Here is a 16,170-nt window from a genome sequence, read left to right as displayed (position 1 = left end):
TGTTTTTTTCATATATATTACAAAGGGGCGCTGGGTAGCTAGCAGCTCCTAGGTTCATCCCATTTCGGTGTTTCCCCATGTTTGTTTTCTTATATGTCTTGAAAGGGATGTAACTGATATGAAATTTCCCCTCGGGGATCAATAAAGTATTCTGATTCTGATATTCATATTTCAATATATAACCTTGTAATGCTGAGTTCATGTCCAGCATGGAAAATCACCTACTTTTTCACTCCTTCGCAGTCGCAAGGATGCATTTAGGTACCTAAACATGGTGCCTTTTGATTTTACGTGAACCGGTACTTTTGACAGAATTCGGTCGGTACCTAGAAAAGTACCTAATTAGGTACTCATCCCTAGTTATTAGAGGTTAAAAACTGTGTTTTACGTCATGGCTCCAGATGATTGACGGCATAGTTTTTTGGAGGATGGTAAGATTCGTTGTGAAGGAGAGACAAGAAGAGATTAGATTCTTGTCCTTGGTTTCTTTCCAGTTCACCTGATAAGACTGATCAATCATTCTTTCAGCACATTAAAACTGGAGAGTTAAACTTTCAAAGAGCGTTGTGTCCTTCCACTGTGTTTGCAGAATTTTACAATAAAGCTTAATCATCATTCAGATCGCAGGTGTTCACATTGCTTCCAATACTGAATACACGCCGTCGCGTTCTTTCACATTTACATTTTTGAGGGACACAGCCATGACATTTCTGTGTTCGGAAAAGTGTGTTTCATGGTTTGTTGCACTTTTTTTTTTTTTAGCAAATTATGTAGTTAGTCTAATATAAGTCTATCCATTTTATTTCAGTTTGGTATATAAGGATTGTATTGATGTAGAGTAAAAGTGTTATGCAAAAAATGACACTACAGCATGTAAAATGTGAAGATTTGCTCTGTCAGACTTGGTATGGCAGGTCATAAAGCGTGAAGACAAAGATGTTTTCCTGTCACTCAAATGACCTGAGAAACTGAATCCCTGTTCCTTTAATTGTAAATGTTCAGAAATAAAGAGTTTATTCTGTCCCTCTGGTGCTGCTATTGAAGCTTTTAATGGTTTGAAGCTCAATAAATTCCTGTTTTTCTCTCTCTGGTGTTTTAGAAACACTCGTCTTAGCTCTGTCTGAAGAGCTTTGTTTTAGCTGCTGTCTCTTTAAGGCTTCCCGCGCCACAAACCCCCTTCACTCTGACTGCCTGGCCCTCCGGAGGCCTGTCTGGGGCTGTTAGTATTTAAGGCACGCCCCTCAAATGTGTCATGAAGAGGAGGTTCTGTTTGACGACCTCATTATTTTAACAACTGAATATCTTGTGCTATTTTTTTTTAGAACGGAGCGTTTTGATCAGTTTACAGTCAGATTCAGGGATTTCTACAACATTTAAATACGTAGAGGTTTGAAAAGCTGCACATTTAGTCTGAGCATCCAACAGTGTTACTTTGTATCCATGTTTAAAATATAGAGAAGCAGAATACCCCCTCTTTAAAAGCCTGCATCCTCATCTCAGTACATTTATATGGAAGTGTAAGAACTACTACTGCTGCAGCCGTTAATTCAGAAGATTGGACATAAAAACAAGCGCTCTTTGCACAGACAGATCCATTTTCTATCTGTATATCTCCTCTGAATCCTCTCCATGGATATGGTAGTGCATTAATTCATAAATTTCATTAAATAAAAACCTCACTGAGGTCTCAAACCTAATGCTGCACTTTCAGGCAAAGTTATAGATTTCATACAAACAATAATGTCTGAGGTGACAGTAGGAAGACTTCCATGTTGTGGCATCCTGCTCAATCTCCTCTGAGAAATAAATGATGGTAGAAAATGCTGTTATCGGCTAGTTGTGGAAGGAATAAGCACAATCTACAACAATACACAATGGAGGGGTGAGAGAGGGTGACAGGAGGAGAGAAGGAACCGGGGAAATAGTCCCTTATCTCTGCAAACAGCAGCATGCCCAGCCTTGGCAACACGCGCACATGTGCGCGCCAAGACTGGCATGCTAAATCCCCCTGGCATATGTTGGCACGATGGCACCCCGTATGCTCACGTCTGGCATGGTCTGATACACACGCGCACATACACACAGGGGTCTGTCACAGTAGCCACTGAGAGGGGGAGGGAGTGACAAAGATCAGCATGATGTGCACACGCTCCTCATTATCAATGCATTCACATCTGGGTGAAAGGGTGATGAGAGGGGGATGGGACATGATGAGGGGCTCGAGTGCTCTGCAGAGTAGAAAAAAAAAAGGATGGAGGAAGTAGTGTGCTACCTGTCAGGCTGACATAAAGAGAAGAGGCTCTCTGCACCTGATATCACCGTGCGTGGGTGATTAGATCACGATCACGGAGAACTCTACTCGGGCTGTAAATGCAGCGATCCGATCACTAAGGACACATGTGGAGGTGGCCGGGGACAGATTTGTCCACATTAATTTGGCAGCGAACCTCGGTCCTGGGCCACTTTAAGGATTACCCACTTCCCCCTTCCCCCCCCCCTTTTTTTTCCTTTTGACACACAAATATATCCTTTCACTATAGATGCCATGAAAAATAAAACAGTCCCCCTGATGCATGCAGTTTTACACATTTAAACCAAGGGACAACATCCAGTAAGTAAAAATGAAGCCTATGCAAAATCGCTAAAAGTTGCTGTTTCTGGAGAATCTGCTTGAGGCTGGCTGCAAAAAGGCCGGAAGTCAGGTTCACACCCAGCCATAAAAACAGACTTTTACGGCATTAAAAGCATATTTACAGCCTGATTCAAAAAACAGCTTGGGTAGAAAAGGCTGATTTCACTATCGGCACACACTGTAGGTGAGTGATTTTTTTCTCGCTCTGCAGTTTAGAAGTTATTAGGATCATTTGATTTTCCAATCAGAGGCACAGCTCAGGCCACGTGACCACCGGGCGCCCTGCTGCATCCGCGGATTGGCTTCGTTTCATGGTTTCAGGGTGTATTTTGTGACGTTGTGGATGCTTCGTCCATGTTAATACAGTCTATGATTTAAACATGTAAAAAAAACAAATCTTTATGAATGGTAGGGATGAGTACCAAATTAGGTACTTTTATAGGTACCGACCGAATTCTGTCAAAAATACCGGGTACCAATTCAGATAACACCAAAAGGTACCATGTTTAGGTACCTAAGTGCATCCTTGTGACTGTGAGAGAGTGGAAGAGTAGGTGATTTTCAATGCTGGACAAGAACACAGCATTGAAAGGTTATATATTGAAGAATAAATAAGTTAAATCCAAGTATTTTTATATTCTATTATTAAACAAATTGATATTTTTTACCACATTAAGTACCGGTACCGATTGCTAGGTACCGGGCATCGGTACCGCATCGCTTCAAATGTTAAATGTACCCATCCCTAAAGAATGGTCTTGTTTGTTTCTCTGCAGAATACAGTCTGTGTGTGTAGCATGTCCAACACCAGTCTGGTTATTCATCACAGGACTCTTCACTGAAGACGATGAAGAACTTGACTGACCTGGACTCTGCTCCATCCAGAATCCTATCAGCCTGGTCACCGATGACCTCCTGACGCAGATAATACAGCATCCTCACCCTCAGCAGCACCCTGAAAACAAAGAGTCACACTCATCAACCTGTTGTTCAGTAGACAGAAGACGACTGGAGCTGCAGCTTGAAATGATTTTCTCTGTGAAGTACTGAGAGGCTCTCACTAGGAAAACAGATTCGCATCCTAAAATGTCAGGGCATGACTCAAACCCCCGATGCTGCCCCAAATTTAAAGATAACAGAAGGAAAAGACACAGATACATACCTCAAATAGCCAGGACATGTAACCATCTATAAAACTGCATTTGCCCTCTGCAGTAAATTTTGCAATCATGTATTCAGGGCTGCACGATGAATGGTTGAAATTTGATGATCTTGATTCACACATGTACTAATCTTATTCCTAAAAAGCTATGCAGAGAATTTTTAACCTTCATTAAAAAATCAAAACTAAAAGATTTAAGAAAAAATATAAATTTTGCAAACAAGACATGATTTCAAAAATATGAAATGAAGCTGTTGAATAAATGAAATATGAATGTGATTAAAACGTATCTTGGTAAATGCCCCTTTTCTACAAAAAAAAATCTGTATTATTATTCTCACAAATCAGAACTGGAACCAATTAGTGACACACGTTTGTGAAGTCAAACTCTCCTTCAATGGCAGCGCCATGGCGATACACTCGTGCCTGAAACCTGCATGTGCATGCTTTAGCAGGCAGGGCAGAACAGGATTCCAAAAAATTATCTTCAACACTCGTGATTAATCAACTATTCAGAAAATAATCAAATGATGAGTTGACATAAAAAAATAATCATTAGTTCCAGCCGTAGATTACTGTCCCCTGAACAAGTTGACTGAATATTTATCCCCACCTCAGAGGTAAGCTCTCAGAAAAATCTTGGCTTTAAATTTGTCAAACTCGACAGAAGCCACGGCCATTTTTTTTTTTTATTAAGTCAGTCCGTCTGTGTTACAGATGGACAGAGGGACAACATACGATTTGTAGAGAGAAAACAGAGAGGCATAACAATTAAAAAAGAACAGGATCTGAAAACGAGCACTGAGCCTGTTGTAAAGAAGTGATGATAAAGATACAACAGTTACTGTCTTAAATATGTTTAAAATCCTCAAAGACTAAGATGAGTCCATTTTATTTTTAAATATCAAATCATTAATTGACTTGTTAGACGTGTTAAATTCACACCTCCCATGTAGAGAAGAGGAGGAATAAAGTCTTCCTTTTTATACGAGTCTGAATGACGTCTGACAGTTTGTGCAAATCATCTGGTAGTGTCCTGAAGTCATCAAACCTGGTCATTTATTTTTTCCCAACAACTGAAATATTAACTCATTCAATTCAGCCATGTGAGATCAGCCTCGCTATGCATGTTTGGCACCAAAAATGTCACCTAAACTTTGCACAAATTACTAAATTTTGCATCCAGAGTTATGGTCGAAGAGGCGCGGGGGCTGAAGGGAAACGTGGGCGGAGCCGAGCGAAAGAAGTGATGGAGCTCTGATGAATAAGAAGGAACATAAAGTTTCCAGAGACAGTTGTGAAAGTGGGGGGAGGGGGACAGTCATTCGCAGCTCATCCTGCAGTATGTGTTGGTGTGTGTGTGTCTCTGTGGTATCACAAGTTGCTGTGTCTGTCTGTGTGTGCAGTGTGTGTGTTTGTTGTTGGCAGACAGTGTGTGCTCATCCATCAATGTGCCAGGCCTGATTAGCCACACAACGCTGTGCTCTAGCCTAGCAGATGGCACCACATAATCACCCCCAAGTGTGTGTGTGAGTTTGTGTGTGAGTGTGTGTGTGTGTGCACTTGTATGTTTGTGTGTTCCTCACCCACTTCCGACAGGTCTGCCTGCCTAGCACCTGGGCTGGCACGTAGCCACACACACACACACACACACACACACAAAGCCACACACTCACAGAGCCAGCCACAGCCATGCATGCATGTGCGCGCACACACGCACACATACATACACACACACACTTAACAAACTTCCCTCAAACGATGTAAAATCTTGGATTTGAATGTGCAGGGGTAGGAAACGTACATCCTTGACAACAGGAGGGAGAAAGCTGACCGCAGAGCAGACAAAGGTGTGTGTGTGTGTACATTATGTTCTCCTCTGATTATGGCGTCTTTAAAGGTTTATGATGTGTGTGTCATACTGTCCTGGTGATGATCTTACTTGTTGCAATGATGTTTCAGGTGTCTTTTGTAACTATCCTCCTGCAGTAGGTGGTCAGGGTTGCAGCTGGCCAGCCAATCAGCTCTTGGACTCTGAGGGGGCGGGGCCAGCGGCTTCCCCTTCTTTCCTTTCCTGCCTCTGGGGACTGGAGTAGAAAGACCTACAGAGGAAAGAGTCGGAGTCAAGATCCGGAAAAGAAGCTTCTGGAAGTACAAACTAAGTCAAATATCTCCCCTTTTTTTCCATCTGCCATCTTTCCCTGATTAAAAATCACTTGTCAAACACGGCCAGTGAGATAAACAAAAGGGCAAGACATTGCCAGTTTGAGTGATCATGATTAGCACTGGCAGGGATTCAGGCTGATCCTCAAACCTCCACAGAGCCTTAAAATGTGTCTGTAACAACTATAAATACCCGATCAGAGTAAAACCTGTGAGCTGAAAATCCAGGTTCATCTGAATGAGTTCTCACCATTGCCTCTGCTGTTTACAGAAAACTTCAAGTTTCCTCTAAAGAGGATCTGAATTTGGAAAAAAAAGTTATTTATCATTCCTAAAAAGAGAAAAAATTAAAAACATAGTGAATGACTCCTATATCATTAAGTTATGACTAATTAAAAACACATGGCAGGAACTACAAGGGAGCAGAATAAGTGTAGAACCTGAACTGATCCTGATATCGACGGGGTCCAACCCCCTTAAAGCCAGATTGGGTATCATTGGGAAAGGGCTGATCCATTGTGCTGATCTAGACAACCAGCTCTACACTTTTTTTTTGTCACATGTGTGCACCTGTTAAGGAAAGAGCTGTGCTAGCTTGATAGCAGCTCACAGCAGAGGCTCTGTGGAGTGGAGGTGTTTTTTGCTGCATTACCAGTCTACAGGGCAGAAATGTTTACAATGTGATATACATTTCTTTAAATTCTGAAGCTTTGTTTTTACCAAACTGTGTGTAAATATTTTTACACTTTATCATTTCTATAAATATGAACTTCAGTAAATCCATATGTACACATTTTTTGTCTTTTACCCAAAACATTACCAGTCTTATCCCACAGTAGAGCATGGAGGTTATCATTTAACACTGATGTCAGATCAGTATCAATCCCCAAAGCCCAGGTATTGGTATCGGAACCAGAGAAGTGGGATCGTGCATCCCTACTTTGCCTTCCTTTCTGCTAAAATGTTTTATGGTTTGTTTTTAGTTTTTTAGAAATTGTTTTTCTTGTTCTTAAATTATTTTTCAAAAACACTGAAACAATGGTTTTAGAGTTTAGACCATTGTTTTAATTATTTTATGCCTACTATGTTGTGTCTATTCACATACAGCCCTTTGTTTTGGCTGTGGTTGTTTTCAAAGTGCTTTATAAATAGGGTTAAGTTACCTGAGTGGTTGGTCAGTGTCTTGGTGGTCCCATCCTCACTCGGTGTGATCAGGTCCCAGATAAAGCTCTTGATATTCTCGTCACCGCGGTAATGCAGCAGACAGTACGCAAGTAGCGCCCGGCAGATGGTTTCTACATCGCTCTCCTTCAGCGGGCGCTTAAAGCGGCCGTGAGCGAGGATGTCACCCCATCTTCCCCAACTGAACACAGACAAACAAAGAAGAAGAAAAGAGACCATGTGAGTTTTCATAGACATTTACAGAATCAAACAACTAAATTCACAATTAAACAAACCACTAAATGGACTGGGATTAGGGTTATTTGATAAATAAGAAAATAACAGTGAGATAAAAACTAGCAGACCACAAGCTTTGTTCAGTTTAGTCTCACAGATGGTTAGAAATATATCTTGTTTTAACAATATTTTTTTTATCTGTAATGAACTTTTTATTTCTTAGAAATCTCAAAGTGCTACAAGAAAAGTTTCATTTTTAAAAAAGCATTAATGTAAGTTAAAAGCCTTTCTAAAGGGGAATGTTTGAATGCCTTTAAAAGCTGTGGTACAAATTGAATCACATGGTTTCCTGGAATGTGTTTCTAAAAGAGGGGGCATTGTACCTTTTAATTTTTATGCTTTATCCTGTTTGTACCTCCAACTGACTTTAGTTGAAGATTTATAAGATGTGCAGCTTTAAAAAAATCTATATTTTTCTTCCTTTTTAAAAAAAACTCTTATTACAGCCTCTGTTTAAAATGCTTCATTTTTCTCTTTTTAGTCTGCTTAATAAAACCCTTACTAACAACCTAAGGGACCGTTTACACAGCAACGGTTTTAGGGTGAAACACAGAAGTTTCAGCCTCAAGTTTACACGGAAACTATTAAGCCGACCTAAAACACACATTTTTGAAAACGGCCTCCAGAGTGGGGTTTTTCTGAAACTCTGCCAGCACCATTGCCATGTACACAGTAAGCCAGCATTTTCAGTGGAAACGCTGATGTCACACTCCGCTTCTCACCAGTGCGTACAACAGTACCATTGTTAGGATTGTCGCGAACTACCGTGCTGAGCTTGTGCTGCTCAATCTACTGTATCTGCTGACTGTCTTTATACAAAGTGTGCATCTGTTGCTCTGCTTTTGCACTTTGTATTCCTCAATACACCAGATGATGGGCTCAACTCTACTCCAATGGAGATCTCCCAAAAGCGGCTTCTGGACAAGACAGTTATGGCGCCACCTACAGGCCCGGCATGCTTACTACAGCGTTTTCAGTCACTCAGCATTTCCGTGTAAATGCAGATTTTTTTTCACTGCGTTTAAGTGTTTTTAGATGAAACGTTATTGTGTAAATGGGGCCTAAGTGGAGCCAACAAATCATCATCTGTGTGTGTATAGACTTATGTATTCCAAGAGCAGCCCTAAATCATCAGTGTTCATTGCGGCTCCCCTATCTTCACCCGCCCATGTGAGCCAGTCCTCCTCTCCCTTCAGACGGGGTGAAATGGTGGGTGAGTGTGAGCAAGCTGAATGATCAGAAAAGACAACAGCACACTGAGCAGACAGGCCAGCCTCAGTCAGACAGTGTGCTTTTGTGTCCTACAGCCTCAGGCCATCAGGCGAGACTGGAAAGGTTATTATTTCCTACTTCCAGAGGTTGAACTTAAGAGTCACAGTGCCCACTTCAATGATCGTTAAAGACATCCAGTACACGTGCACCTCAAAAATCTTGAGTATTGGGACAAAGCTTTGATATTTTTTAAAGAAATCCAAACAAACTAATGCAAACTAAAATAGTTTTTTATTATTTTATCTGTTTGTTAGTCCTCCCATAATTTTAGGGAAGAATGAACCATTCATACAACAAAACCAAGCTGACGGCCACTGATCTGATTGGTGGCATTTCTGATCAAGCTGCAACAGAAGCATGTTTCTTTCTGCGATAGACATTTGTTCTCCGAGTGCAAGTGCTCTTTGTGTTTGACAGCAGCTCTGATAAGTGGCTGTGTGTTGATGACCCTGAGTGCAAACAACTTCGTAAAGGTATAATGGTACGGCCAAACCGAAAGCGAATGTGTGTCGAGATTACATACAAAGTCAATGCAAAGACACGTTTAGACGCCGATTCGCCCCGGACGGCGCGTTCGCGTGTCGCGTTTGGGGCGAATCAGCGTCTAAACTCCCCAGATTTCATATAAAAAAAGAACGATCAATCTATCTAATCTGGTTTTAAATCTAATGCCGATCAAAATTAATTCCAAATGAGATTGGTGTGATCCTGCTGGCCCTAAAGGGTTAAATTGCCTGTTAATACACATCTTCAATAAACCTGTGATGATTAGATTTTGCCGTATTCCTGATCGAGCTGTTTTCATGAACCAAGTCTTCCTCACAAACTGAATTAGGTGTACAAATTCACACTTATTTATATCAACCAAGACTTTGATAGCTCAGTCCTCCATGGGTGTACTATGGGAAAGTGGAGAGTACAGGATTAAGTCCTTGGGCTTTTTGTTTCGTTTGAGGGTATGTTTTTTTTTTTTCCATCTTTCAAAAAGTAGACTGCCCAGCTGTTTACCAAATCCGTGTTAAATGCTTTGGAAAATCAAGTCAAATCTTGTTTTTCAAAATAAAACTCAAGTATGGGACTGACCCGTAAACCAGAAGGTTCTTCTCCACCCTGAAGCACTCAGATCGAGGGTAGCCCTGGGTTTTGTCTTGAGGTCTTCGTGTTTTGGACAAAGGTTTGCTTGGTTCGTCGTCGTCGCTCTCCAGCTCTGAGAACTCCAGCATCTCATCCTCTTTGACGCTGCTGTAGTGCCGGGTCTGCTTCCTCACCCTGGGCGTGTCGATCACCAGCGTGTTCTGGAGAGGAATACGATGACAACATGAGCAGAGGCCTGAGCTTCACGAACAGCATGAAAATGTCTTCAGTTTCACCGGGGTTGAGCCCCAGGTCCAGATGAAGTTTGTGATTTAAAAAAACATCTTCTATTCAGAATCTAATAGCTGTGATATTTAGTTTGACTCCTGACAGAGAGGAGGAGAGTTTTGTTAATTTTCTTTGATATTTCCTCTTTGCTATCTTATCGATATGCACAAACAGAGCAGTGGTTAGTTCCACAATTATCTCAAAGCGCTGCAATCATTTCCCTTTTAATATGACACAATAGGAAGTCCCAGGGGAGCAGCTGGTGTTCATGCTTGTGGAGCAGGGTTACATGTTCGAGCTGAGAGCCCTCCACCGGAGGAGCAGCAAGAGAGCGGAAAGAAGAAAAAATCAGCAAGGCAAATTTTAACAAATCTAAAAGTGAACAAAAATGGAAAGGGACCGAAAATATGAATACACGCGGATGAAGGCTGCTCAGTGTGTGTGTGAGCGTGTGTGTGTGAGAATGAGAGCACTAGCCTAAGTGATATCTCTGTACCCTCCAGGCATCTGTGCTCTGTTAAGTGGAGCTAAGCAGCTTACTCTCTCTCGCTCACACACACACAAGAGCAGAGGAACATGGGTAATTAAAGGAGGAGAGGAGATTCCCAACTGTCAATTTTAATCTCTCTGTCTCTCGTGCTTTTTCTCCCCCTCTTTCTCTCTACCTTCCCCCCTGATCTTCCAGAGCCTCTGTCAGTCTGTCTCATCTTTCTCTTCCTGACTTGTGGTGATGGTATGGAATAATTACTGCGACTCGTCCCCTCGAGTCCCCTGGACAGCCTGATGAAGAGAGGACTGTGTTTTTGTCTGTGCACCGAAGCGTTTGAAGGCACAGTGGCTGTTCTCAACACAGCTTCAACCTTTGTGTTGCCCGTACCCGTCCGTTTATGGAGTCCAGGTCCAGCTCAGCCTTCTTGGCCCACTTCTGCCAAAAGTCTGGATCCTCCAAAGAAATGTCTGTCCGGTTCCCTGTAGCCACAAAACTGGCCTGCAGACAAAGACGGGTGATATTAGAGCCTCATGTTTTTACAAATACTCTACTAAAGCAGTGCACGGTGAGTAGAGATGGTTTGTACCTTAGCAAAGGTCGAACCCTTGCCCTCAGACTCAATAGTGATGGTGTGGGTTCGTCTCTGCAGGATTTGGTCAATATCTTCTTCACAGAATTTGGAGCCTTCGTCTTCCTCGTCCATCAGAGCTCCATACGCTCCCTTTCTCAGGAGGTCTTCGATCTCTTTCTTGGACAGCTGTTGGACCTAAACAAGAGGAGGAAAGAACTTGAACCACCCTGTAAATCTTCAATTGTGCTCTGAAGACAGGCACAAAAACACTGCATCAGCTCTCCTCACAGCAAACAGGGAGTAATGGATCTGACCCCGAGTGGAGGGCTGTGTGTGATGAATCTTACCCCACTGTTGGCGTTCTCTCGTCCGCTCATACTCTGAAGGACTGCTTTGTCCAGTCCCAGCTTCAGACTGGCCTTGTCAAACATCTCCCTCTCGTAGCTGTTCCTCGTGATCAGACGGTAGATCTTGACGGCCTTGGACTGGCCGATACGATGACACCTGGCCTGAGCCTGGAGAGGGAGATGAGATGTTTGAAAGCTATCTTTTCTGTTCTGATGATCCCAAAGCTTTGTGTGGCTGGACTTCTTAGATTTAAAGACATGAAAGCCTAAAACGTTTATTCATCCATTTTTTCTAACTGCTAATCAGAGATCAGCGACCCAGACGTCCCTCTTCCCAGTTCCTCCTGGAGGTAAACAGAGGTGTTCCCAAGCCCACAGGGATAAACAATCCCCCCCACCAAGCTCTGAGTCTGCCTGAAACATCTCCAGAAGGAGGCATCCTTATCAGATGCCCCAACATCCTGAACTGACTCCTGTTGATTGGAAGGAGCTCTGCTCTGCGCTCCCACTAGGGTTGCACGATATACCAATACTGATAAAGTATCGATGCTCCCCGTGTTCAAAAAGTAAACAATACCACATGTTTTAAGTATGGATACTCCAAGGCATTTTTTTCGTCAGAATCAGACATTTTGACTCAGGCAACTTGTGAGTCTGCAGCCACCGAGCTGGGTCCTCCCTCCTCTCTGAGGAGTGGGCGGAGACTTGCTCTCTTTCCAAAGTCTGTGTGTTGTTATGAAGATAAATAGTGAGCCTGTGTTAGCTTCACGTGTCAACTCTTGGCCGTTTTCAGTCTGATGAAGTTGTTTATGCGCACTTTAATTATCCAATCTCGTGCTGACTAGCTCACAGTTTGATTTCCTAAGCTGCATGCAAACGTGCAGAAGGAGTTATAGACATGGCTTCAAGTTCCAGCGCTCCTGTGAACTGGCCGCAGCTTGTCGAAAAAGCTGGTGCACGGAGCGAAATTTGGCATTACTCTGCTTACGAAGCCGACAGTCGGGGCGGCTTCATAAGCTAATACAGGTTTCAAAGCCCGTCTTTAAAGCTTACTACAGACACACACGGAGGAAACACTACAAACATGATGAAGTACCTCACCGTTCAGCATCCTCACCTCCTTAAAGAGCAAGAGTGACAGATTCAAACGACATGCCCAAACACAAAAGTCAAATGACTGTCAGTTACTTTGTGACAGAAAACTAGTTCACCACGACCTGTGGTTGATATGACTGAATGGTCAGCATCATAAACACATGAGTGTGGAGCACACACAGCCCTGAGTCACAGAGCTGTGATGTTGACACAATTTAAATAAGTGACAAGTAGTTTTTTAATTTTAACGATAATAGAAACCTATAGGAGGCACCAAAGTGTTGCATCTGTGAAAGAGCTTCAATAACATGGGTACACTTTTTTTGGAGCATTCATGTTAAAAGGATGCTTATTTTCATCTGCTGATGAGATCATGATTGTAAAGAGACGCTTCACAACGACCCTGTTAATCAGGTTATCTACTTCCTCTTCTGCTGAGGTACCAAGACCTCCTGGGTTCTGCCAAATTCAACCATAGACTGACAGCAATCACATTATTGGGTGTGTTAATTGCTGTGTGTCAAAGCTCAGTCTGTTCTTGGTCCGACTAGGCTGTTTACATGTACCCCAATAGTCCGATGTCATGCTGACTAAGCTAAAAGTCTGATTTCTGAAGCTGAATGTTAACATAACGAGTGTTTAAAGTATATCATACTACAAGATAATATCAATAACTACACTGCAAAAAAACGAAATCTTGATTTAAATTTACACGCCAAGTTTCTTAATGTCCTCAAGTGTAAATTTCTCCTTTACCCCATTGGCAGATTCTCTTTAACTCATTTCAAGAAATTCAGGCGTTATCTTTGTTTTATAATATCTTGAATTAAGATGTTTTTTTGGACTTCTCAGGTGAATGTGGCTCATGTTGAGTCTGATAAATAAGATGTAAATACTTGCTTGGATTTCAGTTTCTGCAGTGTGCGGTTAAAAGTAAAAACCCATACAACCCAGTAACATTCTGTGGATCCACATGTTTGTTTGTACCTGTAAGTCATTCTGAGGGTTCCAGTCAGAGTCAAAGATGATGCAGGTATCAGCTGCCGTCAGGTTGATGCCAAGTCCTCCAGCCCTCGTACACAGAAGGAAGACGAACCGGTCCGAGTCCGGTCTGGAGAACCTGTCAATAGCTGCCTGTCTCAGGTTTCCACGAACTCTGCCGTCGATACGTTCATAAGGATATCTGAGAAAGGACAGAGCAGTGAGCGGAGGAGATATCACCTAAAAATGTTAAAACATCTGTTCTTCCTGGAACATGATCAGGGAGTCCTCAAACTCTCCAGCCCTCAGAAGTTTGTTCAGTCCCCTTTCTCACCGTTTCTGGATGAGGTAGTCCTCCAAGATATCTAGACAGCGGACCATCTGACTGAACACCAGGACCCTGTGTCCACCGGCCTTCAGCTTGGGCAGCAGCTTGTCGATGAGAACCAGCTTTCCAGCGCTCTGGATCATCGCTTGGAGAGCCATATCAGGTAGGTCAGTCCTGCCACCGTGGGATTCTCTGAACTCCTCTGCAATCTTCTCTTCAGCTCCTGGAAGACCCAAAATCAGATTTAGGAAGTGACGACAACAGAGTTAATTTCTTACAATGCAAATTATATTCTTTTAAGAAAAAGCTTGGTGTGTTCACCATTAATGAGGTAGGGGTGGTTGCAGCACTTTCTCAGCTCCATCATGGTGTTTAGGAGGTTAGGGACACTAGATCCTCCTCCTCCTCCTCCTCCTCCCCCAGCTCCTCCTTTTGACAGGAAGGTGAAGTTCTTCTCCAGGATGGCCCGGTAATATTTCTTCTGGATGTTCGTCAGCTCCACCTGCCCAAACATTCACAGTTAGAGATAACTCCTGGATGTTCCTGTGACTCCAAACTAATGAAAAACTCATTGAAAACACAACACCGGCTTTGGCTTTAGTTATCCCTCAATGTTATTAATCAAACTCCGTGCGCGTCTCCTGGCTGTGTTAGAGGCTTGAGTCTGATTGGTCAGAATCTCTTGATAATGGATACCAACATTCACTAACATGATTTCACAAAAAATTAATGGAAAAGAGTTAAGCGAATAGAGATGCACGATATTGGATTTTGCCGATATCCAATATATCAAAACCCCTTTTGGCCGATATTGGTACCGATACCGATAATCACAAGTTTGTTTGTTTTTTTCACTGTAAAGAAAGCTAAGTCTGTCCTGTACTGGAATCTTTATGTTACTCTTATTGTGACGGTCTTATTTGTTTAAGGAACACACATAAAACAAGACAAAAAACATTTGATTTTACTATAAATAAGAAATGTATTATTTTTTCAAACTCAAGACATTCAGTATTGAAATACAGAAAAACAATTTCTTCAGATCACATGAACTTTAAATGTACAATACATTTTTAAACACAACCAAGTTGCATTTGGTTATTTTAGAGCTACTGTAACAACCTGGTGACATACACAGAGCTCTGCAGTGCAAATTATTGAAGTGCTACATTTTATTTAAGGAGCTTATTTTTCAGATGGAAAAAAATAATAATCCTAACTGAATAGCACCTTATCGGCTGTGCATATCGGCAGAAATTTTCATATCTGCAGATACCGATAAACGTGTTTTTAAGCTTTTATTGGCCGATACCAATATTGTGCCAATAATATCGTGCATCCCTATATGCGAGTACAGCTTCTGCTTGTTGACACATCAAACTGTAAAGGGAGGTTAAATTGTTTGCTTCTGTTAGCATCATGCTGGTAAAAAATAACAGTTTGGTGTCAACTCAATCTTAACAGTCTTACCTCTATAATGGTTTCCTCCTTGGGGGCGAGGTTTTTCTCCACGTCCTCTTTCAGTCGTCGAAGCATCATAGGCTTCAAGATGCCCTGCAGTTTCTGAACCTGAGACACAAAGACACAACTTTAACAACTTCTTCACACCCACCGGGAAAAGAAAATGATGATATTGTTACTCCTCCTTACCTGTTCTTCAGTCTTCAGGTCTCCAAACTCAGTCATGAATGTTAGTTCGGACGGGAATCGGTCAGGCTCCAGAAAGTTGAGTAAGCTGAAAAGCTCCTCAACAGTGTTCTGCAGGGGGGTTCCTGTCAACAGGACTTTGTGCTCCTGCAGGGCACAGGAAGCAGATATTTAATGTTAGCGATACATTCCTCATGTTTCTGTGACTGCCTCCCTCATCACAGCCGCCACCTACCATGTCCATCATTTTCAGTCCTTCCAGTAGTTTGCAGTTTCTGTTTTTGAGGCGGTGAGCTTCATCTATCACCACACAGCGCCATGGCACGCTGCGAAGCTCGGGACAGTCAGTCAAAATCATCTCAAAGGTTGTGATCACGGCGTGGAACCGATACGCTCCCTTTATAGTCTTACCCTAAACAGACAGAGAAAAGAGACAGGAAGTAGTTAAAAAATCTTTTATTTTTAATGTCACCATCTCTGTTTCCCCCCGATGGGTGAAGAAAAGAATACATTAGAAGTACACTGGACTTGAAGGCAGCCTTATCCACCACAGTGCTATGATATCTATACTTTAACAAATGATATGAATTTAGCGTCTCCAAGTGTAGAAGGAATAACACACACACACACACAGCATCTGTATTGACCTTGAGGATCCTCTC

General features: G+C 42.3%; 1 protein-coding gene across 3 annotated transcripts in view; it reads right to left on the bottom strand.

Annotated features, from left to right (window-relative positions):
* Positions 1 to 16,170, bottom strand: part of chd7 (chromodomain helicase DNA binding protein 7) — a 91,749-nt gene that overhangs the window by 13,019 nt on the left and 62,560 nt on the right. For all 3 annotated transcript variants that reach the window (XM_074689615.1, XM_074689617.1, XM_074689616.1), the window contains 13 exons: positions 15,744 to 15,920; positions 15,512 to 15,655; positions 15,332 to 15,430; positions 14,183 to 14,363; positions 13,868 to 14,084; positions 13,540 to 13,735; positions 11,458 to 11,625; positions 11,126 to 11,305; positions 10,927 to 11,037; positions 9,771 to 9,982; positions 7,121 to 7,320; positions 5,737 to 5,896; positions 3,498 to 3,587 (listed from right to left, as the gene is read on the bottom strand). In XM_074689615.1, coding sequence (XP_074545716.1) covers positions 3,498 to 3,587; positions 5,737 to 5,896; positions 7,121 to 7,320; positions 9,771 to 9,982; positions 10,927 to 11,037; positions 11,126 to 11,305; positions 11,458 to 11,625; positions 13,540 to 13,735; positions 13,868 to 14,084; positions 14,183 to 14,363; positions 15,332 to 15,430; positions 15,512 to 15,655; positions 15,744 to 15,920 — 2,135 coding nt within the window. The remainder of the gene's footprint in view (positions 1 to 3,497; positions 3,588 to 5,736; positions 5,897 to 7,120; positions 7,321 to 9,770; positions 9,983 to 10,926; positions 11,038 to 11,125; positions 11,306 to 11,457; positions 11,626 to 13,539; positions 13,736 to 13,867; positions 14,085 to 14,182; positions 14,364 to 15,331; positions 15,431 to 15,511; positions 15,656 to 15,743; positions 15,921 to 16,170) is intronic.

Source organism: Halichoeres trimaculatus, unplaced genomic scaffold, assembly GCF_033239565.1.
Source record: "Halichoeres trimaculatus isolate MK-OKI-2021-1 unplaced genomic scaffold, fHalTri1.1 fHalTri1_scaffold_15, whole genome shotgun sequence".
NCBI lineage: Eukaryota > Metazoa > Chordata > Actinopteri > Labriformes > Labridae > Halichoeres > Halichoeres trimaculatus.
This window is presented reverse-complemented; position numbering and strand designations above follow the sequence as displayed.